At 40.0% G+C, this 26,835-nt stretch overlaps 1 protein-coding gene across 1 annotated transcript in view; it reads left to right on the top strand.

The window, feature by feature from the left end:
• The window catches only part of LOC138718342 (usherin-like), a 220,836-nt gene that overhangs the window by 180,713 nt on the left and 13,288 nt on the right, over positions 1–26,835 (top strand). Inside the window, exons 33-35 of the mRNA XM_069852767.1 lie at positions 10,751–10,978; positions 11,698–13,214; positions 14,160–14,481. Coding sequence (XP_069708868.1) covers positions 10,751–10,978; positions 11,698–13,214; positions 14,160–14,481 — 2,067 coding nt within the window. The remainder of the gene's footprint in view (positions 1–10,750; positions 10,979–11,697; positions 13,215–14,159; positions 14,482–26,835) is intronic.

The raw sequence follows: 26,835 nt of genomic DNA on the forward strand, positions 1-26,835 counted from the left end.
CCAATGATGTACCTTAAGAGACTTAAGCTAGAGGGAATTGTAGCCGTATGATCCTAGGAGGATCTGGAAGTTCATCCATCCACTGTGTTCACTTTGTTTCAAGACATTAAACTTGTAGGCAGCTTCCCTTCCAGTTACTCTGCCAAATTTTATAATCACTCTTTCTTCTTGTCTTCTTTTCAACCCTTTTTTCGGTGTGGCGTTGATTCCAAGCCTTCATATGGCAATGCATAGCTGTTAAGGGACATGACAATATAGACCTTAATCTTCATTAGACCTCATTATTTACATCAACAGTGCAGTCAATAGCAGTTGCGATGGGAAAACCAACGTTTTTTTTCCTCTTACTATCATTACCAGGGGGTTTTCAGGCTGCTTGTTGAGGCTCTCCACCAGCTTATACAACTGGTAGGGGCAGGGGTCCCTGTTGCAATCCACTGCTCCGAACTTACGGGAACATCCCACAAGTTCCGGAAGGAAGGTGTCAGACTTCTACTGAACCTTGCAGTATTTCAATGAGAAGCTGTGCTTTGTTAAGGAATACGGTCCCAAAGTTTACACTTACAGGTGTCTAATCAGTAACACCTGCTCGTATTCAGAAGCTAGAGATGCCCTCTCAGCTGTAGCTGGTGGAAAGTTCAGCCTACCTGGATAATCATCGTGCTTCTGCCCTTCTACTAAGAGTGAGAGCTGTCTACAGAATGGTACTGAGCTAATATCCTTTTCCTGGCATGGACTGTCATACTTAAACTGCACCTTTCCCAAAATGCTGCCTGTACAGTTTCACTTACTGTCAGCCTGTCTCTATTTGAAGAGCAGGTATTTTCACACAGGAAATGTAAAACATTAAATGAAGGAATTAAAAACATGGTGAAGGAAAGCCTTTAAAGTGAAAGGGGTTTTATACTTTTTGGCCCATCATTTTTTAAAATACCCAGTTCATTTTAAAGGTGACATTTTAAGGCCAGCCACATACTCCGACTAAACTTCTTTGTAATGTAGCTCCAAGTAAATTGTTTATGCTTACCTTTTAATATCTCTCAGAGGTGATTACATACATAGCAGGCAAAGTTCGAATGAAAAGCTAGGACTGTTCAATGTAAGGTAGAGAAAAAAGAGTAAAACAGTGGGAAGTAAAAACCTTTTAGTCTCCTTTAAAATGTTGCTTTTATTTTCCTTTGTGCTGGCGGAAAGGAGGGATTTGAAGCTGTGAATTGCCTTGAGGCTGTGTTATCTTCCTTTACTTAGCAGAAGTTAGAACTGCTCTTTTTTTTGCATGTGTTGAGTGAGAGAGACGCTTCAGAATAGCTGAGGAAAGGGAATAAAATGAGATTGCATTTAACAATAATATGACACATCTATTGTACCTGTGTAAAATGGGATCTAAAACAATAATGATAGATTCCTGAAGCTGCACACAGTAACACAGGGGGATATCCTGAGACTTAATTAATTAATGTTTGTAACAAGATGTGAGATCCTATGATGAAAAGTCATATATAACTGCAAAGCCTTAATTTTATGGAGCACAACTGACATTCTGTGGCATTTTCAAGGAAACTGATGTGGGAGTTCACTTGCAATCTATGTTAAGATTCAGATTGTCCTTGTACAAGTCCCTTTAAAGACTTTCTTCAACCTTTCTTTCTTTCTCTTTAAATTTCTTTTTCTTCATCATGGCTGTTGTGCTATGCAAAGGCAAAAACTGAAAATAATTGCTTTCATAGGGGAAAAATAAGGAGATTCCCCTCTCTGTTTTCCATTCGTCAAAAACACAGCCAAAGACTTTTTCAAGTTTTACAGAAAATAGAAATCTTCAGATAATGTGCCCAGGTAATTTTATGATCAGATGGGAGAAGTTTTACAGTGTTCAGAGCCACTTTTCTTTACAATATCATGTAGGATGTAATTTGAAAAGAGATGAAGAAGGCAGCTTATGGCACAGATATGTGTAGTCACAAATGTCATGGAGGAGCAACATGAATGCTTGAAAAAACCCAAAACTTCAAACAAAACCAAAAGCCAAAACATTTGATAATGACAAGGGTATGTTCTTTCTACAATAAAGCAAAAACTGATTGTCATAAGATAGCTTGAGTTGAGGAGTTCAAGTACGTAAATTATCCATTTTTATGGATAACAAAACCTTCCATGGTTTCATTACATTTGGTGTAAAATTACAGAAGCCCTCCTGCAAAACACCTGTCTCTCTGGGCCTGGCCAGATAAAAAAGATTTGAGCTTAAGAAGGTACTGACTACACTGATGAGGCAGTCCAGATTTTTTTTCTTCTGACAAAAGCATCTAACTTCATTCTGGCCATCAGCCAATATATCTAATGGAAAATATAGTTTATGGCATTAGGAAAAATATAACATTAACCCCCTAAAGCTCCATATTAAGGGATGTGCCCCCTACTGTTTGCAGGTTTGAGCCCTTAGGCTCTAGCTGCTGTTTCGCAACAACAGTATTTTTTCTTTCTTTTGCCATGCCTACAAACAATATAGAACAGATCCATGAGAGGAACGCCCTTCCTAAATGTGAACAAATAGTGGATGGAAAGTTGCTGCTCAGCAGGGGCACTATGCATGGTACTTATTTTAAATATATTCCTGGATTTCAGCTGTATGAGTGCACAGGTTGTAGTGTAGGGATACGAACCCCAGCCAGAGTTTGCGTGCTTGCCTTTCCTAGCTTTTTTACGTCCCCTGACGACATGTTTCTATCCCAGATTATAAGGTCCACTTGGAGGATTGTTTATTCCCATTTCCTTTGTGATCAAGGCACAGTCAACAAACTTCAGGTTCTGCAATGCCTTGATGGGTTTATGCAGATTCCAGATTATGCAGTGTGTGAATTTGGAACATCACAAAACCCTCCCAGCTCAATCCTATAGGGTTTGATATTGCTTTAATATGGCACTGGACTTCATATCCCATTAAGTCTTTGCTGACATACCTGCTCCATCCTCTCTCACTCCCATCAGCTCTCCATAAAGCAAGCCCCACTCAGCTAAAGACTAGAACACACAATACATCTGCATTTTACTGAGAGTGATACATTGATTTTCCATGGGGTTTAAGTATTTTATGTCGTGCTTTATTGTGTCTCAACTGAATAATTTTAAAATCTTTTACTGTCTTATTTTGAAGAGAAACTTAGACTAGTTCTTCATAACTAGACTTTTATTGAAACCAAAAAGTATCATCCAAGTAAAGGGAGGATGTCAGATTTGAACTGACCAAAACCAAAGTTTGGGGAAAACAATACTGTCAGGTATCTAGTTTATAAAATGAGCTTCTTTTTTCCTTCTCCATCACCTTCTCATGATGAGGAATAATAAACATGATTTAAAGTGGAAAAATGGGGGGAGGGGGAAAGAAAGAAGGTGCAAAACTATGGTTTATTATACGGTAGGTCTTGTGAGTGTTGTTAGAAATAAAATATTCATGTTAGGAAAACATGTTGACATCATCCTCTAGATGTTGTCTAAAGCGGAATGGCATATCATTCGTATTTTTCATTTGATTTATTTAGTTATGCAGAAAAATCTTGGTTTGGATCTCAATATTTCTTAGTACAAATTAGACAGACAGAGATGCAAATGCATTTTTGGAGAGGAGAGGATCTTGAGAAAAGCATGGAGAAGGCTACTAACATGATGACTTTGCCTAAAGAGGGGTTTTTTTTAAGTTTTTACCAACAAAAGTGCATCAGCATTGTTGGTTTAAAAGTGTACTGCTACCAAAATGCCAACACAGTGACTGAATGCAGCTTGCTAAATGTGCTTGATTTCATTTTAACGAGTGATGCCTCCAACCTTTCTTGGTGGTGCTCTGATTTAAGGTCAAAGCTGGAGATTCAGATGCCTGCAATTCACAGTTCCTTACATGCTCCACCAGAAAGAAGGAAAATCAATTGTAATGTAATATTTCTATATCAGATATTAATTATTGTTTGCAGAACATTTTCAACATAGATTACTGTTGTTTCTAAATGTTTCTCCCTAAAATAGTCCACAAACCCATGTAGGACTGTTCACAAAGGCAATTATCAGTTATGTGCTGAGTGAAACAGGGTGTGGAAATTAGCTTTTTTATTAAAAAAAATATCTGCTAGCATGGTACTATTAGGAAAGAATGAGAGCATGGATTCATAGTGAATAGGCGGCAAGTGTTCTCTGATGTTGATGGCAAAACTATCATTTGTTTTAAAAATAAGCTACAAAAACTTTCTTAAAGTTGAAAAACAAAAAGCATTAAGTTTGCTGGGAATCTCAAGGAAAGAATATGATCACGTAACCGAAGTTTGTTTTAATAAAGAAGCCATATCCTAAATTTTGTGTGCTTCACTTTGTATCTTGAATCTGCTCTAATATATTTTTAAAATAAATTTTCTTAAATGTATTTATAAAAAAAGCAAGCTGCAATTTTGTGAAATCCTGAATATCATTTCCTAGCCTCTGTAGAAGGAAGAAAAGACTACATCAATCCACTTCAGGGCGGGGAAAGGAAGAGTGCCTTTTCATCTCAACTAAAGACAGTTTGGGATAATATTCCCTGGGCAAAAATATTTCAAAATTATTTTAGGTTTAATAAGGAAACATCTGGGTTTACAAACTTAAAATATTTATTTAAATGTTTATTTTGTTTTCTTTTATAATACTTGGGCTTTTTATATGCCATAAAAATTATCACCAATGTGGTATATGTTACTGCTATTGAAGGTCTGCTGAGTAATATAAAATAATATAATAATGATTATTTAAATTTTAAAACAAGTGTTGAAAGTGAATTTTAAAATTTTTAAATTAAAGTCAAAGCTCTTAATATACAACATTTTAAGACTGAAATTTTAAAAAAAATTATAAAAAAAATTTTTTACACAAATTGGGAGGGAACTAAATAGCACAACACCAATTCAAGTTAAGAATGGAAATTCTGATCACTTCTAAGCAATGTAATTTCTGGCAAAATGAAAAGCATTTTGGTTTCTGTTTACTTAACCTTTTCTATTTTTCAGTTCTATCATGGGGATAATTTATATTATTCCAGTCCATACTGCTACAAAAAGGGACTCAGAGATTCCTTGTGTATCTGTAACTTATATCCTTGTAAATTTGAGCAGAAGGCTTTCAGAATAGAGTATATTTTTTTAAATGAAAAAAGCTCAGTGTGCATGAGGTAAGCCTAAGAGGGGAGGCAACCAAAAGGACAAGCTAAGGACTGCATACAAATATGAGCTTGGTGAAATTTTCAGAGTGAAAGCAGAGGCTAAGAAGCAGTCTGGGACATAAGAGTGAACATCAGTGTCAAGGTGGAAGCACTCCCAGCATTTTTCAGAAATGGCAAAGAATCTGAATTAGAGGAGAAAATGGATAACAGGATAATGACAAAGGTGAGGATACACTGAGTACCTTAGTAAAACCCCAAGCATTCCCTATCACTTGTCTTACTTTTGAAGGAATTGCTTTGATTTACTTGGTAGGGAATTTGAAAATTGACATTGGAGAATGGTAAAATTAACATTCTGATTGCCAGGACACCACAGCTTTCTCCTCCCTTGTCTAGGAGAGTTCAGCATCTCTGCCTATGTAGACAAGGGAATGTCGTGCTGCATTACCATCCCATCATTTACATCTGTGGGTTATGAAAGAACAGGTTTAGAACCCTGTACCACTCCTATCATTAGCAGTGGGATAGTGTCTCATGTCACTGAATTTCATCAGAGTCACAGAATGAGCTAGCTTTTTAATCAGGTATCAAAGATACCTGCAAAATAGGGATTACTGTACTAAGAGAAGATAGGGGAAGTGAAGAAACCTAACCTTAACAGAGAGAAGAGCCTAACCTTGACATGACTGGTGATGATTTACTGAATGTTGATGATTACCCCTGAAGAAAGGACAGATACTCAAGCTGCCTGTTCAGTAGCTCTTCAGTGGTTCGGACATTTCTGATGTATCTGTCATGTTTTAAACTTGTGCCCTGAGACCTGGGCAACTGGGTAAGGTGGCCTGCCTTAAAAAAAGGGGAAAAGCCCAGAGTGACACTACTGGAAAGTGCTGCTTCATCAGATCAATAGAGTCAAAGATGACTAGGTTGTGTAGTTGTATGCAGTTTAGACATCTGTGCAGAGAGTCCACCTGCACAGAGTATTATTGACAGCTACAGATCAATGCTAATTTTTGATCATTTTCAACCTACAAACACCTCTTGACCCTGTTGCCACCTTAGGGGCACTTCAAGTAGTCGAAAGCAATCACAATAGGCAGTGTAAAATCATCAAACCCTTGAAGACTGCATAGCCCTGCCCATGCCTGGGAGAAGGACCAAGAGGCGGCAAGGAAGACAGGCACCTTCCATTATGGATGCCACTGCCTTTGAACAGCACAAAAGACTATGCTAATCTGTTTCCAGACTTTAAATTACTTCTGTGCTCATGAATTAAAAAATAAACAAACAAAAAAGGCAATCTGAAGCAAATCTTGACAGATACATTATTCATTATTCATATTCTCCCATTTTATGTTTTGAAAAATAGTTAAAACAAGGTTTTATTTTAAATAACTTTTATCCTATTTTACAGCTAGAAGACCAGAATTAGCCGAGGAGTGTTTGTTGCTGTTAACAGCTTGTGTTGTCACTGGCAGCACATGAAGCCAGTAACACAGCAGAAACAAAGGTGCGGTCCTGCCTTGAGCAGTGGTGGTCCTGCCAATGCTGTGCAAGGGAAGGGGATTGAGCTGCCAAAAGCAAGGGCCATGTCAAAGGCTGGGCTCTGGGCTACAGCACAGGGATCAGATCACGGTGGCTCATCACAGCTTGCCTCAGGTGTCATTTCTGTATGTTGTAGTTTGACCCCAGCTGGCAACTAAGCACAACACAGCTGCTCGCTCACACATCCCACACACCTACCCCCTCAGTGTGATATGGAGGAGAATGAGAAAAAAAGATAAACTTGTGGCTTGAGATAAAGACAGTTTAGAAGTTCAGCAAAGGAAGAGAGAGGAGGAGGAAGAGTAATAATAATAATAATGAATTTACAAAACAAATTATGCACAATACAATTGCTCACCACCTGCTGACCGATGCCCAGCCTGTCCCTGAACAGCAATCCCTAGTCCCCTGACCATCTTCTCAGTGTATATTCCGAGTATGACATTGTATAGTATGGAATAGCCCTTTGGCCAGTTGGGTCCTTCCACCCAGCTGTTTTTTCACCTCACCACGGGCAAAGCTTGGGAAGCTGAAAAGTCCTGGACTTAGTTTAGCACTACTTAGCAACAACTAAGAACACCAGTGCGTTATCAATGTTATTCTCAGCCTAAATCCAAACCATAGCACTATACCAGGAATTAAGAAGAAATTTAACTCTGTCCCAGATGAAATCAAGACAGTAAGCTGAAACCAAGACGCTATAGTGTTTAACAGGACAGACCTTACAGGAGGAATGTGAGCATGTACACACTTACTGTTTGCTGGATTATTCTTGATTTAATGACTGAACAAGTGAGAATGCTTCACAGTAGGACACAGAGAAAGGAGAGCATGGTATTGTATTCCATCAGATTTCATGGTCAGTCAGTCTACAAACATCTTAACGTTCACATTAAAATTTTGTTTTGTTTATTGCTTTTAATGGTAGAAGAAACCTGGCCTGTTAGCAGTGTGTAAGTATGGGACATATGAGTTCATAGCTTTGCAGACAAAGACTGGGAGAATATTTCAGGCAATGATTTTTGCTCCTGTGCCTATTTAAGGCTGTGTTCTTGTCTCCTGAAGCCAAAGGTTACAGTGTTGTCCTTTGCAAGGTGTATTTTACTCTATACATTTGACCATTCCAGCAGGACAGTATTTCTAGGCTGAAAATGTCATTGGAGGACATTAAGTAATTCATAAAATGAATCACTGAGACTGCCATCCATCCTCTTTTCAGTATCTGCCTTTGAGCTGAGTAAATTCACTAATGGCAATGGTAGTGGTGCAGGGGGCGGGGGAGAACGTGGCTCAGTATTCTTGGAGTACATCCCCTGAGCTTGCTTCAAAACCAAACAAAACAAAAATACGTGTAAACCGTTTGCTTTTCAAGAAGTATCTGTAGGACCCAGGGATAAAAGTCATCCCTGGAAGGAATGGTTTAGCCGTCTCCAGAGAACATGATGAACTGCAGGCAAGGAAATCCCTCCATCCTTGTTTCATTTCAAAGCATGGTGAGGATTGTAAATAATTAAATTGCGAGGTTTAGTGGGAAAATGGTAGAGGGTAATAAAAAATACGCTGGTTTTCTGTTTAAAAACAAGAAATCAAGTGTTTTGTAGCATTGCTGTCACAAAAACCCACCTTGATTAGAAAGCAGAGCCATTGCTTTTTGTATGGTGTTTGTAATAACATGTTTGTGCCTTCAGAGAGCCTCTGTATAGCGGTTCAGGGGCAGTAATTTAATGTTGTGTGCTCCCTTCCTCCCATCACCATCCCTGAACCACAGAATGTAAATTTTAGGCTTTTAAAAGTTCTGTTTTGAAAACCTAATAGATAACTGTCCTCATAAAAACTATTAATACAGACCACATTCAATTGTAAAACTAATTTTAATCATGTTTTGTGCCAACATAATTTCTGATGCCAGATTTTTATGCTAAGCATGAACTTCAATTTGAGCTCTGTTCTTTAACCTGCAGTTCATAATTTTGTATTCAGCTGTATAGGGGTTTGGCCATGGCAGTTTGAACACTTCCACTTTCAAGGATCTAAGCCATATATGTTTATTAAAAGGATGTATAATGAAACCAGTTTTGTTATTTTTTTAATGGCTACCTGGAGTATGTTGGATGACAGAACGTACGTTGTTAATCATTAAGTACTCATGTTACAAAAAACGTTTGATAGTATTGCCATCTAGGGGCTGAACTAAATTCTCCATACTGAAATAAACTGTAATTGAACAGGTGCTGCTATTGACAATATACATATGTTTTTGCTTTATAGCCCACATGCTTTCCGTGTTTCTTATGACAAAAGATATTTCTAAATGTCCCACAGCAGCCAGAGCTTTTTTACATATAATCTGTTCGAGGTGATTGCTATTTGCATTTGAGCTTACGCTTTTTTGGCAGTGATGACTGGGAATTCCTAACTAAGAATTATACTTTTTTGCATTATTAATCTTGCTAGTGTTTGTCCTGTTTAACAGAAAAAGGAATCATTTATCAGAAAAGTATGTTCGTAATCTGTACTTGTGGCATCTTCAGATTTAATATTCATAATGGTCATTCAGATGCTGTGCTATATTTATCTAAAAGACTAACTCATTGTTGTGAGGAAATAACTATTTAAATATTTATGATCTAACTTTTAATATTTAAAAAAAGAAATTAATATTTCTTTAAAATTTGTTTCTGAGTCTGATAGCTTAACAAATGTTTAAATATTAAACAATTGGAAGTGTTAGCATTTAACAACTTAATATGACTTACTGAAACAGGAAAATTGACTTCAGCTATTTCTGCCACATGAAGGAAACAATTCTTGCACTTCCATTCTTGAGATCTATATCATTAATACAAAAGCACAACTAAAAATGAGGCTAAATATATCAGTGATCAGCATATATTCTTTCTCCTTTGCCCCTCTGATGAGTCTCCTTCTGAAACATGTTACTCCTGTTACTTGTTAGCCACTGCATCTTTTGCGGCCGTTCAACATAATACTATGGTTGTATCACCTTCCTGCCTAGACATGAATTTGTGCCGAGGTTCGTTTTGCCTCATATCCAAGTGGAGCAGTTTCAGGTTTGTCTCAGGTGCTGTTTGGGGTAAGCTGGATAAAGCCATGAGCTGCGATGCCGGTGGCCCCTTCTGGCCATGGCTGATACCTGTCTGGCAGCATCCACCTGCACGCCCCTGTGCTGGGCTGTGGTCCGGCTCGGTGGCAGGTCAGCCCCAGCCCTTTCAGCCGTGGCAGAGCCCAGTGGGATTCATGAACAGCTGTGCTCCTCCTAGCCTCTCTCTACCAGTGCAAGGTGAGGGTCCAGTGCCAGGGAGGGTCTAGCCCACTTGCCTACGTCCCCATCAGCAGCGTGTCTGCTTCTTCCAGCCTGGGGAAAGAGAGAAGGTTCTTATAAGGCAACAGGTTACCCTGCAGTCATCTTACCTTGTGAATTTGTCTCATCCCAAGTGACATCTTTACAAATCAGGAAGAGACAAACCAATGTGTCCTCTCTTTCTCTCTCTGTTCCCCTCTCCCTGCTTTTAAGGAGTTTGTTTTCATTAAGAAACAAAACTGAGCTCTTGGAAATGCAACAGATTACAATGCTCTAAGTAGACAGAACAGTTCAGCATGCCTATCAAATATCACTTCTACACACAAGATGTGTGAGGGTTCTGTATAGGCAGGCATCATTCATATACCATGGGTTTTAACATGTGCTTAAATCCTTCAGAGTACCAAGCACTGATCCTCACTGAGCAAAGCTTCAGCACATGCTGAATGAAATGTAAAAGATATTTGCTAGCTGAGGTTTGGACTGTGCAGAACTTCCCAGGAGTCGGCTCCAAAGGCTCAATTGTAATGACAGAGTTTCTTTTTGAGGTTCAGCTATGGAAACCCACGAAAACTTTCTGGTAACCAGATGGGATATTCCACAAAGCGGTCAGAAGTGACCCAGAGCTGAGACCTCATTTTCCAAGTGACATAAACCACAGATGCTGATTACTTTTTTAACTAACTCAAACATCTGTATTCTTGCTTCAGGGAACAAAGCATCAGGCTCATTTATTCGGATTGAAACCTTTCACAACATATCATATTCATGTCATCGCTGTAAACAATGCCGGGCAGGTTTCAAGCCCTTGGACATCTGTGCGCACGTTGGAAGCTTCACCCAGTGGCCTCAGCAACTTCACTGTGGAAAAGAAAGAAAATGGCAGGGCTCTGCTGCTAAAATGGTCAGAGCCCTCCCAACCCAACGGTGTGATTAAGGTAATTTTCATCTTGACACTTGATCAAAAAAGAGAAGGGAAATGCTGAATATCAAATTAAAACATTTTTGCTGAAAAGGACTCTATCAAATACATTATACTTTAAAATAAGACAGAAGACGAATGTAAGCACAAGGCACTCTGTGAGCCCTCTCTGCTTGTGGTTATATTAAAATGAGTATTAACATTTCTGTGCTGCCCCATGACTGTAAGTGTTCATTTATAGTGAACTGAATTGTTTATTTAACGTATAGAAATCTGTGTGTGAAATCTGGCTTACATTAGACATGGCCAAACTGCAGCTATGTGGTTTTATTTGGATTTTTTTTTTCTTAAGTAGTTTCCTCTAGTTAGTCCATGAAAAGCTTTGTGCGAGACCATGAGAACCTCACAGTGAAACTTGATAACAAATAAATATGATGAAAACTGTCACTAAGTGATTTATTACTGCACCTAAAATGAAAAAATCATGTGAAGTGGTCTCAAATATTCTTTTTGTATCAATGATCTGTTTGTGTGGTGATTGTTACTAGTAACGAAGTAAGTTTCTGAATCATTGGTCAATAGTCCTTACCCTGTTGCAAATATTAGGGTGTCTCATCCATTCATTATTGGAAAAAAAAAATTGCTTTATACATATTTTTCTCCTTTTATCCTGGCTTCTGTCCTTTCTTCCCTCCCTGATTTTTTTTTCTTTTTATTTATTTCTTTGTTCCCCAGACCTACAATATTTTCAGTGATGATAACTTGGAGTACAGTGGTTTATCTCGCCAGTTCCTGTTCAGGCGCCTTGAGCCATACACTCTCTATACCCTTGTGCTGGAAGCTTGCAACGCGGCAAGCTGCACTCGTTCTCCACCCCAGCCAGTCCGAACAGATGAAGCACCCCCAGTGTCTCAGATGGCACCTGTAATCCAGGCAGTGAATGCTACCAACATTGAACTGAGCTGGTTGCAGCCAATTAATCCAAATGGAAAAATAATTCGCTATGAAGTTATTCACAGATGCACAAAAGAAAATGCTGCAGGGTACAGTGCAACAACAGAGGACGAGAAAATTGTTTTCACAGAATATAACACTGAAAGCAATACATTCATATATAATGATAAAGGTTTACAGCCATGGACAAGGTATGAATACAAAATACGTACCTGGAATGCAGCAGGCTACACTGACAGTTCCTGGACAGTGGCAAAGACTAGTCAAATGGCCCCAAAAGGCCTAGCTGCCCCTAGGTTATCCTTGGTGCCAGAAAACACTCATAAAGTGCTTATCTCATGGGCCCCCCCCGCACAGCCCAATGGTATTCTTCAGTCATACAGGCTACTAAAAAATGATGTTCTCTATCCTTTCAGCTTTGATGCTGCTACTTTCAACTACACAGATGAAGACTTACTGCCCTATTCATTGTACAGCTATGCGATAGTTGCTTGTACAATGGGAGGCTGCTCTACCAGTGAACCAGCTACGATACAGACACTGGAAGCAGCTCCTGCCTTGGTGGATCCACCATCTCTGCAGGCTGTCAGTGCTACTCAAATTAATGCATCCTGGGCACCTCCTCAAATACAAAATGGAGATATCACCAAGTACATATTGAAATTAAACAATGAAGAGTATCATCCTGGCAAAAGTTTGCAAATGTTGGTTTCTAATCTACAGCCTTACACACAGTATGATTTTGCATTGGTTGCCTGTACTGCAGGGGGCTGTACATCTAGCATATCCCAATCAGTGATGACCATGGAGGCCCCGCCGTTAAATATGGAAGCTCCAAGGCTGCTTGTCACGGGCTCTGAGTCAATTGAAATCACATGGAAACTTCCAGCTAACCCTAATGGTAAAATCACAAGCTATGAGCTAAGGAGGGATGGTGTTCTTGTTTACTCAGGTCTGGAAACTCGATATCTTGATTTCACCCTAATGCCAGGCATGGAGTACAGCTACACTGTCACTGCAAATAACAGTCAAGGGAGTGTGACCAGCCCATCAGCTCAGATAAAAACCAACCCCTCTGCCCCATCTGGGATGTTGCCTCCTAGGTTGCAAGCGTGGTCTTCAAAGGAGATTTTGGTGGCCTGGGATCCTCCTGTCAAAGTAAATGGTGACATTAGAAATTACACAATCTCAATCCACAAGCCTGCTGAAACAGGAAAGAAAACTGTTGACTTTAACACATCTCATGTTTCCTTTATGAGACGGTCATACATAGTGGCTGAACTGCAACCCTACAGTAGGTAAGTCTGGAAGACCTCATTTATCAAATGAATGCTGCAAGGTGAATCCATAGGCTGGCAGATAGGTTAACCATCTCATTTAAACAGATAGTCAGACCCAAAAGCACATGATAAAACGAGGATTTTTTAAGTTTATAGTAATGCCAGCTATATATCATCTTGATGAAGTGCATAGAGTTGACTCAGATGGTAATTAATACAAGAGGTAATTCAGCACTCTGCTATAAACTCCAATACCTGCAATCTTGTACTAGTGTATCATCTGCAAGGTGTTTGCATTCCAGAATAAATAAGGCTTTAGATAACAAAGTTCGGAGTGGGGAGACCAAAGACCTGTTAGCTAGCCCATTCGCAGTGTAGCTCAGCTGAGATAATGGAGTCATACTAGGAATATGCTCACACCTTGGAGCTGACTTAAGTTTAAGTGAAAGCTAAAACATAAGAGAGGGTACCAGACTCAGCTACAGAAGGAGCACACTTAATTCTGTGTAATATCTTCCCCACTAATTCTTGATTATTTGCCTGACCTTTCGTTATATATTTGTGTAGGCATAATTTGTGTGTGTTACATGGTTGATAAGTGTGTCTTCTATTTACATATAACTAATCTAAATCCAAAGAGAGAAGAGTAATAGAGTGAAGTTCTACAACTCTCAAATGATATCCAAATCATCTCCTACAATGAATCATCATTTTGATTCTTATCATCAAAGTCAAAATATCCTGCAGATATTAATGCTGCTCTGAAAAAAACCCACCCACAAATCAAAACCCAGAAGACAATATTCTTTTTTTGCTATGCAAGCATGTAAATCTATGTTCATAACAAAGACAAAGAGAAATTACCACCCCCACCCCATGTATATTTGATTCAGATCTCATGGACGGTCTGTACTTGTGTTTGTAGTGTTTTAATCACTTAATTCCTGATTTACTTTCCCAAAGGTATGAAGTACAGATCCAAGCTTGCACAGAGCTGGGTTGTGCCTCCAGTGAGTGGGCGTCGGTACAGACACTGGAGTCACCCCCAGCAGTGCAGCCTGCCCCTCTCATCGAAATACAGACCAGAGCCAGTGGCTTCCAGTCAACGTCTTCCATTCTATGGACTGGCCCACAGCAGCCAAATGGGAGGATTTTATACTACGAACTTTACAGAAGGCGAACAACTCAAGCCCACATAAATTTAGACCTCACACTTGTTTACAATGGCTCTTCAACCTCCTTCAAAGATGACAAGTTGCTGCCTTACACAGAATATGAATATCAGGTGGGAATTGAAGTCATTTAGCATCACTGATTATGATTCCTGTACACTTTGAGAACCTTACTTTACATTTACAATGAACAAACACATCTCATTTCTAATGTTAATAGTGTTGTAATACCTGAATGATTATTGTTAATGTATTTTAAATAGTTGAGAAGCTGAAAATAATTTTGAACAAGCAATACATTCATTCATCAGTCATTTTTCTTTAGCTCAGTCGTAAGTACCTGTGTATCTTGTATGCTGTTTGTGTACCCTCCAGAGCTTTTGCAAGGTTCTACTGTTATGTGAGTACCGTGAAGTTCTAATTCTTAAAAGGCAGCTGCGTTTCATTAGTTACTCTTTTTTTTTCCATTCTCTCTCAATCTATTCTGAATTAATTTTTGCTTTACAATCTTAAGGTATTTTACATCAAAAAGGACTGGGGTTGTTTTCTCTTTAAATTAGGCACTAAGATCACAAGCAGTTTTCATGGATGCTTCAAAAATGAATTTGCTGTTGATGACTGTTGTTACTTCTCATGCACATGGGTATTTTTACTTTTGTGTTTTTTCCAGTAAAGCTAACATAAGGCAACGAGACCTGTTCTGCCATCCTTTCACCTGTATTTTTTTTTTCTGTGTTGAAGATACAAGTTTTAGCATCATTTTTTTATCATAGAGCACTAGTGATAATGTAAAACTTGATTTACTTCATTTCAGTCTATGAACTAAGAACTTTGCTATTTATAAACATCTGAAGTCTTTCCCCAGACTTCACCTAAGTTAGGGGAAGTTAGGTCTTCACAAAAAAAAAACCAAACCCAACCTTAGATGTGTTGTATCTAAAAGTAAGTAGATGTAATATTACACCAGTCTAAGGTTGATTTCTTTTTAATGTGATATTCTCTGTGAATAGGCATACTTGCTGGGGTTGTTTAGCCTGGAGAAGAGGAGGCTGAGGGGAGACCTCATTGCTCTCTGCAACTACCTGAAAGGAGGTTGTGGAGAGGAGGGAGCTGGGCTCTTCTCCCAAGTGACAGGGGACAGGACGAGAGGGAATGGCCTCAAGCTCCGCCAGGGGAGGTTTAGGCTGGACATCAGGAAAAAATTCTTCACAGAAAGGGTCACTGGGCACTGGCAGAGGCTGCCCAGGGAGGGGGTTGAGTCCCCTTCCCTGGAGGTGTTTAAGGCACGGGTGGACGAGGTGCTAAGGAGAATGGGTTAGTGATTGATGGGAATGGTTGGACTCAATGATCCGGTGGGTCTCTTCCAACCTGGTTATTCTATGATTCTATGATTCTATGATTCTTTGCAACCAAACAGGGTACCACTAAGCCTCACTACCAATTCTATATACAATATTTGTACATGTGATGTATCGTGAAGATTAGTTTGACAATCCTCAAAGAAAAAAAGATGCTCAAAAAAAAAAAAAGAAAATAAAGAAAAGGTGATGCTAGGCTGCCTTTTACAGGCTTATTTACTTTCTAGGACCACAAGATAATTCAGGTTGGAAGGGCTCTCAGGAGGCCTTCCTAGTCCAACTTCCTACTCAAAGGAGGATCACCTAAGAGATCATATGAGGTTATGCAGGACTTGATAAAGTTTCATCTTTAAAACATCCTTGGAGCATGGTTGCATTACCTCTTGGGACAGTTTGCTCCGCTGCTTGACTGTCCCCATTGTGAAAAAGTTTTTTTTTTGTTATGTTCAGTCTGCAACTATTTTGCTTTAAACTATACCTGTTTTCTCTTGTCCCCTCCCATCATGTACCATTTTGAGGAATGTGGACTTATCTTCTTGTTAGCATATGGGTAGGTGCTGGGGGACTGCAAGCATGGCCTTCCAAAGCCATCTCTTCTCCAGGATGAACAAGCTCCAATCCCACAGCTTCTCCTCATAAGTTACGTTCTCCAATCCTCTGATTACCTTGACAGCCCTCCAGGGAAATTGCTCCAAATTATATCTTCCTTGTTTTCACAGGCCAAAACAGACCAAATGCTAAGTAAAGGCCTGTAATCATTTCCTTTAGTTGTGTCTATGCTCCTTTTAAACAGCTCAAGATGCTGTTGGCCATCTTTGCTGACAGAGTACACTCCTGGCTCATGTTCAGCTTTCTGTCTACTGAGACCCCTATGTCCTTTCCAGCAGCTGATCAGTCCCTACTCTGTAATGCTGCAAGGAGTTATTCCTTCCCAAGTGCAAGACTTCACATTTGTCCTTGCTGAAATTCATAAAGCTCCTGGTGACCCATTCCTCTAGGCCCTTCTGCATGGCACACCTGCCCTTAGACATATTGGGTTCCCCCAGTATGGTGTCATCTGCAAATCTGGCTAGCATGCACTTTACAGATCAGCTTCTTCAGTAGCTGTGCTCCACTCCTACTGTTGTGTTCTTTTTTGGTAGCCAGAAACCATGAAGAATTAAATCTCTGAAGTTGCCTTGTTACGTTAGCAGTTCAGTCTATCCAGCTGCTATGTGTACCTGTGCAGTAGACTTACAGAGTCATGTAGGCTGGAAGGGACATTCTGAAGGCATCTAGCCTAACTCCCTGCTTGAAGCAGGTCCAGATAGAGCCAGCTGCTCAGGGCTGTGTCCAGTTAAGATTTGGATCAAGTTTTCCATCTTTAAATCTCCAAGGATGGATGGAGATTGTACAGACTATGTGAGCACCCTGAACCAATTTCATAATAAATCAAATTAAATAAGAAAAGGATTCTGAAGGAACAATTTTAAAACTATTTAGAAGATAACCTAGGATACTACTAGAAAAGTGTGGTTATTGCAGTATCCACAAAGCCTTACTATTCTGCTTGACAATCCCAAACTCTGTTTTTCCTGTTGATGCTTCTGTATTGGCAGCATGTCTGTAAGGTAACAGCCAGTGTGAAAAATGTGTCTGTTAGCTTTGTGCTGAAGATGATCAGAGGGTGGGTGCACCTCCCATATAAGCACAGGCTAAGAGAGTTTGGGTTGTTCAGTCTAGAGAAGAGAAGGCTCCAAAGAGACCTTATCGCAGCCTGCAGGAAAGATGGGGAGGGGCTCTTTATCAGAGAATGTAGTGTTAGGATGAAGGGTAACAATTTTAAGCTGAAAGAGAGTAGATTTAGATTAGATATTAGGAAGAAATCTTTTCCTGTGAGGATGATGAAGCACTGGCCAAGGTTACCCAGAGAAGGAGTGGCTGCTCCATCCCCGGAGATGTTCAAGTCCCCGGAGATGTTCAAGGCCAGGTTGGATGAGGCTTTGAGCAGCCTGATCTAGTGCAAGGTGTCCCTGCCCGTGGCAGAGGAGTTGAAAGCAGATGATCTTTAAGGTCCCTTCTGACCCAAACCATTCTATAATTCTATGAAATGATGAGTATTTGTGAGTTGACTGCTTCTTGTTGCTAACTGCAGGTCCACATTACTTGATTTCCTTCAGTTACCTAATGACATCTTCTCTGAACTTAGCAATACAGGAGGTGCTTTAATAATACTTTCCAAAGTAGAAATGGAAATTACTTGAAGCCAGGAAAATTATTGCACTTTAAATAGTTGAGGGTGAATTTTCCAGGTATATTTTCCAGTTGTCACTTCTCTCATGAGCAAAGCTGTTAAATCTTTCCTGGAAATAACCTGCTTCAGTGTTTTAAGTCCTACTATGTACAAATATAAAGTTTTCCTTTTCTTTCTTTCAGCTTTTCTTTAATGCTTCTTTAGGGTGCACCTGTAGGCCCAGAACAGTCTGAAGTCTGCTTTCTGTTTACTGTAGTTTTCTTGTAGAAGAACTGTTGTTAGACCAGATCTCTTTACTATTTTGGACAGGATCTGTGCCGAATGAGAATTCAAATGCAGATGGGAATGGGTAGGTAGCAAGTGTTGTAGCAGACCCAAGCCCTGCTTATTAATTAGGAAGCTTTCTTAGATAAAGAAAAACATCTCAAGTTGTAGACATTGGCTGTGGAACATTCTCAACTGCATCAGCTTTCAATTATCTTAGTCAGAAGCTGGCTTTTTGGGAAGCTGGTAACACAGAGACTTGCTTAAACCAAAGTTTTTATGGTCTGTTAGTGACGGGTAACAAAGAAAGTCTCTTGTCCGGATTCCGGTGGTTTACTGTCCTGTATTCAAGACTTTGGTTTTTATCTTGGTTCTACTTCGTAACTGCGCTGTGCTGCTGACTGGGACCCTAAATCATTTTTTAGTTTTTTTCACTGGTGGCCGTTTATTTCACTGCAAGAGGTTTTTGCATGCACATGTTTTTCTTCCTCTTATGTCACTTGCAGCAGTCCTCTGGGATCTATTCTGAGCCCCTCCATTGTTGGCAATTTATATCTTGCCTGTGAGACGAGTTATTCACAAGTATAGGGCTTGGCTTTTGCTATTATGCTGATGAAAACCAGATTTATATTTCACTTAAACAGGACATTGATTCTGCTGCCTCTGCATTTGAGACTTGTTTGCTGGACATAAAACTTCGAATGCAACTGAATTTCCTCCAGCAGAATGCAGAAAAAATCAAAATGCCGTGATGGGGCTCTCTCCAGATTTTTTGGAGGTACTGAGGTTTAGTTCAACGAACCCTGGCATATTCTTTGGATCTGGAATCAGGATTTTAGAGTGGTTTTCATCTTAGGGTTTTTTTTGTGGGGTTTTTGGTTTTTTTCATTTGCTGGAAACTTCACCTGAATATTCAAGGCTTGTGAGACTAGATGCAAAAGTTTCACTTTCAAAATTGATGAAGACACTTTAGAAGCTCATGCTGGTCAAAGGGACTATGCCTTCTAAATGCTTAGGTCACTATTGTGCAAGGAAGCACTTTTATTCTTTAAGGGCCAGATCTGCATAAGCATATTAGCATCTACTAGGTTTGGGGGCAGGGGGGTTAAGAAGATTAATGTGCCTACTGTTCTGTATTTGGAAATGGTTACTTAGATCTTTAAAATGGTCTCAATTGATCTATTTGTGTATTCAGACATTTGCATTTTCTAGAGCATCTGGCTTTTTAGGTACTTGTTGGAATGCTGCCTGAGATCCTCAGCTGTATTAAACACATGCAAATGCTTGATCTTCCGAAGGAAAAAAAAACTAACTTAAACAAACTCCATAAATCATAAGGCCTAGCCAGTTTGCAAGTGTAATTTTTTGATTCCTAGAATATTTTTGAAATGCAGTGTGTACGCCCTTCTCAGGAACTATCAAGGATGGTGTGCCATGTTACCATGCAACAACCTACCGAGTCATACCTGGTTTTGTCTTCCAAGGGAAGGCCCTGTAGAACTGAGAATTGTGGCATTTGTAACATTTATTTCTGTTCAGCAGAGTTATTGGAGTATGGTGCAATTTACATGCAAGTGCAATATCGTTCTTCCACAATTGCACTTAATTTTGTACTTAAGACTGTTTCTGTAGATTAATAGCGTAATGTCTTCCTGGTTTAGAATGAATCCTAATTTCCACTTGGTAGGCATGGAGCATGTAAACACAGAAAAGCAGGATTTTCCCTTTCCAGAAAGTTTTATGGCTCCTGCAGAAATTTATTCTCCAGGAGGATTACACAGTGCACCAAGGCAGGTGGGTCTGTAGCCCTGAAGCTGTCTGCCTCTGCGTGCTGCAGAAGGCCCATCCCTCTTGCTTGTGAAATGTGCTTCTCACACCCAAATTACTGCGACCAGGTGAGGGGTCTAGGAAGTACCTTGAGATATACAAGGGAAAATATGGTTTGGGTCCTCCATCTTGGGCTCTCAAAGGGAAAACAAATCATATTCTGACTTTAGGAAAAGCAAGAGAAAAATAATGGGTGCAAATTCATGAAGGTTAAGGCAAGACCAAATACATGGAGTGCAGATTATGTCAGCCCTCTTGGTCACTTTCAGAGATTACAAGGATGACAGTTAGTTTACCAGCCTGACTGCCAGATTGTTGGCTGAGCTCCAGATTGTGCTGCTTAGTTACTGACAAATACCTCAGTGACTTGCGCAGTTAAAGTGGAGCAAAACTGGTTTTCTAACTGGTCAGTATTGGATAGTTACCCATTTCCTTCATATCTGGCTCCTTTTCATGTTTTTAATTCACCGTTTTTTCCCATCTCCCTGACAGAAAGTTTTGCTAGTGACATAAAATAAAATGTAGTTCTTTCTTGTACTCCCTACTCATTATCCCTTCTTCATTTTGTTTAGAAAAGTCACTTTTTTCTTACAAGGTTCTTTGTGCTCTCTGCTTCTAAGTAAACAGTTTTGCATACTGTACCTGCATTAGGCTACCGAGATCAGTCTCAGCTTCTGAAAAGTAAATCAGACATAACAGGGTTTTTTCACACATATAATGCTGATAAATACCCTTTTGCTGAATTAGATGCTTCTGTTCCCCTGGCAGAGGGTAGAGAGTGGGGATAAAGGCCATTTGAAACTATGTGATTTCTTTTATTAAGCCCTACTTCAGGCATCATATTTCTGTTGTCAATACCATCCTAAATTCAAGTACTTAAACAATGCATTGATTCAACAAACCTTGATTTTCTTGTTCAGTAAACTAAATGTGGATATTAAGCTGGATTTGTTGGCTTTCAAAGTTGACAGTGAGACTGTTACAGCGTTATTCTTGCAAGACCTTTCTCGGTAAATTGACATATTCAAAACCATGGCAAGCTATCCTTTAAAAAGACATTAGTGTGAGTACCAGGGGAAAATATACTCCAGGGCTGTAGATGACTTGATATGATTTCCTTGATTGTATCTTTTTATTTATGAGGCATAATTTATGACTGCTGAAAAGCAAACTAAAATGAGTGATGACTAACTACAGCCAAAGCAATAAATCAGAAGCGGAGGAAGAAGTGGTGATTTTGATCGAACCTATTGAATTAGCTGTTGCCCTTAGCCATTACAGGTATTGGAAAGACCTTTTAATATCTGCTTATCTCTCTCATGGGAACTTAGTAACTATCTCATTATATACCCATAGGAAACAAATTATTTAATTTTCTACCTTTTAGAGTTAAACTTGTTTACATCCCTCATTAATTACTGGTGTTACACTATGTTATATGGAACTAGTTCCTTTAGAATTTGGTAATTTTCTATAAGTCCCAAAGTCTGTTGTCTTTCCCTTCCCCAGAATGGGTTTAGTACTTTAGTACTTTTATTATTAACATTTCAATAGTGAAGCTGAATAGCATTGTTAAGAAGCTCAAATTATCACAGTGCTAGAAGCTTGGACCTAAAATCTATCCCATTATATGTTTATGGCCTCCCTAAGGGTGCTAACTGAATATTGAAGAGGTTTAAGTATGGATTTGAGGATGGACAATCAGAAAGCACATATTTGTTTACTGCCTCTTTGTACACCTGGTCATGAGTGGGCACAATATTCTCTTTCTCTTGCCTTTGCTCTGTCCCCTGTAGGTTGCAACCATTTTTGAAATTTTCTACGTTGCTTGACACTGTAGTGTCCAGATGTGAATACATTATCCTAATGCTGAACGCTGGATTTTGTAGACAAGTTTTGTGCTCTGAGGTGTGCTGACATTGCATAAGTAACTCCAAATTACCTGAGCTGCACACCGGTCAGTTTGAATGAGAAGAAAGACTTGTGAAGGGTACTGCAACTGATGGTGAGAGGGAGCTTCTCTGTTTTTTTCACCAGCCAAGACTAAAAATTGGGTGCTGCATTTCTGAAACTTGCTGATATCATATCTTGTATATCCCTAAAATGTGTTGCTATCTTGGAAAAGAATTACACTGTGAAAACTCTGCAATTATGCAAGCGTAGGGTTAAAAATGGAACAAATCTGAGTTCAATCCAAAGCAAAGTCTCAAAGTAGAGTTATGTCTTTGTGGCCTCCATGAAACAACTCTAGCAAGAAAAGGGTGTCATGAATCCTTCTTTGCTTCCATTTACCTCTCTTTGCATGTGCCAAGTAGTGACAGCATTGAATGCTTTTTCGAAAGATCAGAAGCCACAGGCGTGTGCAGACAGTGGATGCCTTAATAGTGGAGATTCAAGTCACAGAATCACAGAATGGTTTACATTGGAAAAGACCTTTAAGATCGTCAAGTCCAACTGTAAACATAACACTGCCAAATCCACCAATAAACCATGTCCCTAAGTGCCAGAAATACCTCCAGGGATGGTGACTCCACTACTTCCCAGGCAGCCTGTTCAGTGCTTGACACCCCTTTCAGTGAAGTAGTATTTCCTAATATATAGCTTAAACCTTCCCTGGCACAACTTGAGGACATTCCCTCTCATCCTGCTGCTTGTTACTTGAGATGAACACCCACCACACTACAACCTGCTTCCAGGTAGTTGTAAGGTACCTGTGCAAGCTGCTAACCATATACAGAGCTGAGGTCCTGACCCTCACAGAAGGAAGATGCGAACTGCAGTGCAAAGAGGTATGATGTACCATGCCTGTGTGACAAGGTGGGAGCCAGGCATCACTGCTGGGGGGGTAGTCAGCTGCTTGTCTCAGTTTCCTTTCTGATGATTTCCTGCAAGCCAGAAGGGTGAGGAGCATCTGGCCTCCCTGCAAAGCAGAGGTTCCTAGCTCTCCCTGGCCTGTGAATTTGTCAGGACCTCAGGAATGCTGCCTTCAGTCAGGCAAACTACTGCTTCACACTTAAGTAGAAATGAACAAGAATGAGACCTCCCCAGCAACAGATTGTTTCTCATTCTCTTTTGCCCCTCAGTTGCCCAAGGCTCCCCTTTGCAGGAGCAGAGAAGATTCTGACTTGGTGACTTTCTGGATGGTTCCTGTGTTAAAAGCCATAATACCTGCCACGTTATTTGAACCAGGTCTGAGATGGGAGTGTTGTGAGCTGGCAGGCGTTAAGCACACACACAATGTCCTCTGCCAAACTGCTGCTCAGTCAGCCATGGTTGCACTTCTTCACATAGAGTCGTGTGATCAAGGGTTTTCTTTTCTGTTTCAGGGAGCTTTTGGCCAAGCACTGTGTTTTCTGTCTTAATTCTGGACTATTTTTGTCCTTTGAGGGGTTGTAATTTAAGTGTTTTATTTTGGCAGCTTCTTCACTTTCCCTTTTTCATCACAAGGCCGTAATGCTCACTCAGTTTATCATTGCTTTTCTTCTTCCAGTGCGTTTCTTGTGTTGCAGCTTTGGAGGACATATGGAAGTATATATCCAGCTGTTTCCCCCAGCTTCCATTAGCACTTCCTGTATAGAGTAAATACCTTTCTATATTATCTCATTTGATGAAAGAAAAGCTTCTTTTTTAGTTTAAGACATAGCTTCCTTAATAAGGATCTGAGGTTTCTAAAGTGTTACAGCAGGTGCACCTGTGTGGATCAGGGACAGAGTAAATAATCTAATAGGCTTCTTCCACTGTCAGCATCTACAATACCATGATTTTTCCACACCTGAGGGCCTTAGTGGTTTTTTGCCCTTTATGAAAGGAGTTGTTACTCAGCTTTTCTAAGCCTGAACAGGCTGGGCTTACCATGGTAAAGTTGTTGCCATCTTCTCAGCACTTTCCTTCCTGCCTCTTGTAAGTTGTGTCCCTCCTTGCCATGCCAATGAACCTTGAGGTTGTCCTGTGATCATTTTGAGCAACAGCTGATCACTGGTTTCTTACAGGAGCTGCGATCTCTGAAAGCTCATTTATGATGGAAAAAAAACAGCATTCGTTACTTGTAACTAGAATTCTTCAGTCCTCTGAATATATGGTCTCCGGAGAGGTTTCCCCTCTCTTTCTCTCTGGCTTCACTTCAAAGTGCAGTCTGGGCCAGAGGCCAGCAGATTGATAAAGCAGCTGAAGCAGTAACCCATGTAGTTGATTTCAGAGCCCTCTCCTGGCTATTTTGGGACAGTGCAGCCATTAAGAGCACCACATCTTTTGGCAGGTTGCTGAGCCGTGTACCATGATGTCAGACTTAATGTTTTGGAGGCAGTATATTGAGAAAGACAAGTTATAAGAAACTTTTGTTAGCTTTCTGCTGTCTGTGTTTTGCCATTCAACACATCCCTGAGATGTGGATGTTTCTTGTTTGCCCCAGGTGCCTGTGGTCTCGTATTCTTCATTATACACCTCAGGTAATACTACTGCCTGTTAAGCTCTTTACATTTCTGTATCAATGGAGTTAAGCACTTTTTGGTGCTGACCATATAAAAATTCAGAAGAATTCTTTTGAGCACAAAAAGGTTTTTACAAAAGTCCAAACCATGAAATTTCCATTTAATCAGGCTTGTCCAGTAATAGCTTTCATCCATGACTGTTTTGTGATGAAACCACAACCAAACCTCTGATATTAACAGGCATCCTTTATTTTGGCTTCTGTTACCATGCTGTCCCATTTCGTCATGCAAAGAAGTGGCAAAACTTCAGCATTTCCATCTGCAGTCAGTTCTGGGCACTTCTGCTCCAAGCCTCCAAATGCTGACCAAGATTTACTTGGACAGCAATTCTCAAAGGGAAATATTTTTATACCCATTCATCCTTTTACAGATGGTTAAGCAGAAGCAGAGGGAGTTAAGGGAATCCAGCTTAAGTCAGTGTAAATCCAGAATTTAGATCCTCAGAAGTCCTGTTCAGCTGTCACAACAGTCTCAGAAGTGGGTGTTAGAGAGTTTCATGGACACCTAAAGGTTTTCTGCTAGAAACATGTCTTGGCAGGGTTGAGTAGCTGCTGTCTGTTGAGAAGGCATGCTTAGAGCGTGCCTGACTGTTGGAGCCACATGCATATGGCTGTGACCTCAACTTTTTTTCAAGAGGAAAAGAAGTATGGTGACCAGGGGATGGACTGCAACCTCAGCACCCCCTTACCTGCCTGAGGAGGGGCTGGGTAACTGTGGCTGCTGACGCTTGCTTGTGCTCTGCCCAGTCAACCTTAATTTCATTATGTTCATGCACAGTAAAACAGCTCTGAAGGGAGAACTAGGAGCACCTCAAGTACAAAGATGGGTCATCTGCCTGAGCGTTCCCACTCTGGAGGGTTGGACAGGAGGGAGCTTGTGATTGAAGCAAGATTACCTGACTCCTGGAGCAGTCCTTTAACCACTTATCTGTAGTGTGATGGGGGATGAGCATCCCCTTTTTCCTTGTCCAAAGAAACTGTATTGAAAGAAAAAGCCTTTGTTTGTCTGAAATGAAATAAAGTTTGCTTTCTGAAAGACAAGACATAGACACCTATGACAGGAGAGCAGTTGATGGAGGAAGGTACGTCCATCCAGCTCTCATTGAGGCATGTGCATCGCAAATGAGTTGCATCCTGCTCTCCTCTGAATTTCTGAGATCTCATTCTGAGGCTGAATACTTGTGCTACAGAGGATGCCCCTGTTTCTAACTTTAGTTTTTCTGTGAGCAGCTTGCTCAGCAGGTCAGGTCTGACACTGTTACGCTCCATGCTCATTAAGGCCACAACCTGGATGTAACTGGAGCATTTGAACCTAGGTCAGAACTGAGTCAATGCCAATGGCACACTCTGAGCTGCTCTTTCCATATGTGGCTTATTCTCTCTACAAAGAAATATGCCCCTTGAAATGAACAACTGTGGGCAAATCTTTGTAGCAGCTGAGACTGAACTGAGATAGAGTGTTTGACCTACTGCAGTAAAGTGAACAGAGTTTGACTTTATAAAAATTTCACAACAGATATATATTACTGATTTCACTGACAATGAAAGTGCTTTGGCTGAGCTTTTTATCGGAGGGCATCATCTGTACTTTGCAGTGTTTCACTGAATGGTACTATATCTTACTGATGGAATCAGGCAGGAACTTCGGGTTTGGAATTGGTGGAACCACAGTCTTCAAAGTCTCTTAGCGGTTTTGGGCATTTTTCCTTCCACAGACCTCTTGCAAATTGTCCCATGGTCTTGGAACTTAATATTGCAAGCTGAAAGAACTCCAGGGCCAGTTCTGAAGACCCCCCCTTTTTTTTTTTTTAAGGCATAGTACCACTACCCACTTCCCCAGGGCCTCTGCCCAGTGTAGATCTCATAAGAACATGTTTTACTGCAGTTAGAACTGCTCAACATGAAAGCTTACTAAGGAATACTTATACTAAAAAATCGCTCAGACAGTCCTCTTGTATTGCCATTTAGATCTATCATTCTGATTGATCACTGTGTGGTTGGCTAATATTGAGCCTAATTTAACCCTATACATTCATGCATCCATCTATTCTGTCTATTGTAACTGACATTCTACAAATTACTTACTCATGCAAATGACGACCTAAGGCAACCTTTTATGATATTCGTGTTTAATTATACAAATGGTTTTTGATAAATAAGATTATACATCCTTCCATATGTTTATTCACTCCTTGATGAAAGCAAAATTTAATTTTCATGCAGATTTGTTGGAGAGTGTGTTTAATAAGTGCTGAGTTTTATGTAGTCTGCAGATCACTCTGGTTTTGGGAAGCTGACA

The sequence above is a fragment of the Phaenicophaeus curvirostris genome, chromosome 2, assembly GCF_032191515.1.
Source record: "Phaenicophaeus curvirostris isolate KB17595 chromosome 2, BPBGC_Pcur_1.0, whole genome shotgun sequence".
NCBI lineage: Eukaryota > Metazoa > Chordata > Aves > Cuculiformes > Cuculidae > Phaenicophaeus > Phaenicophaeus curvirostris.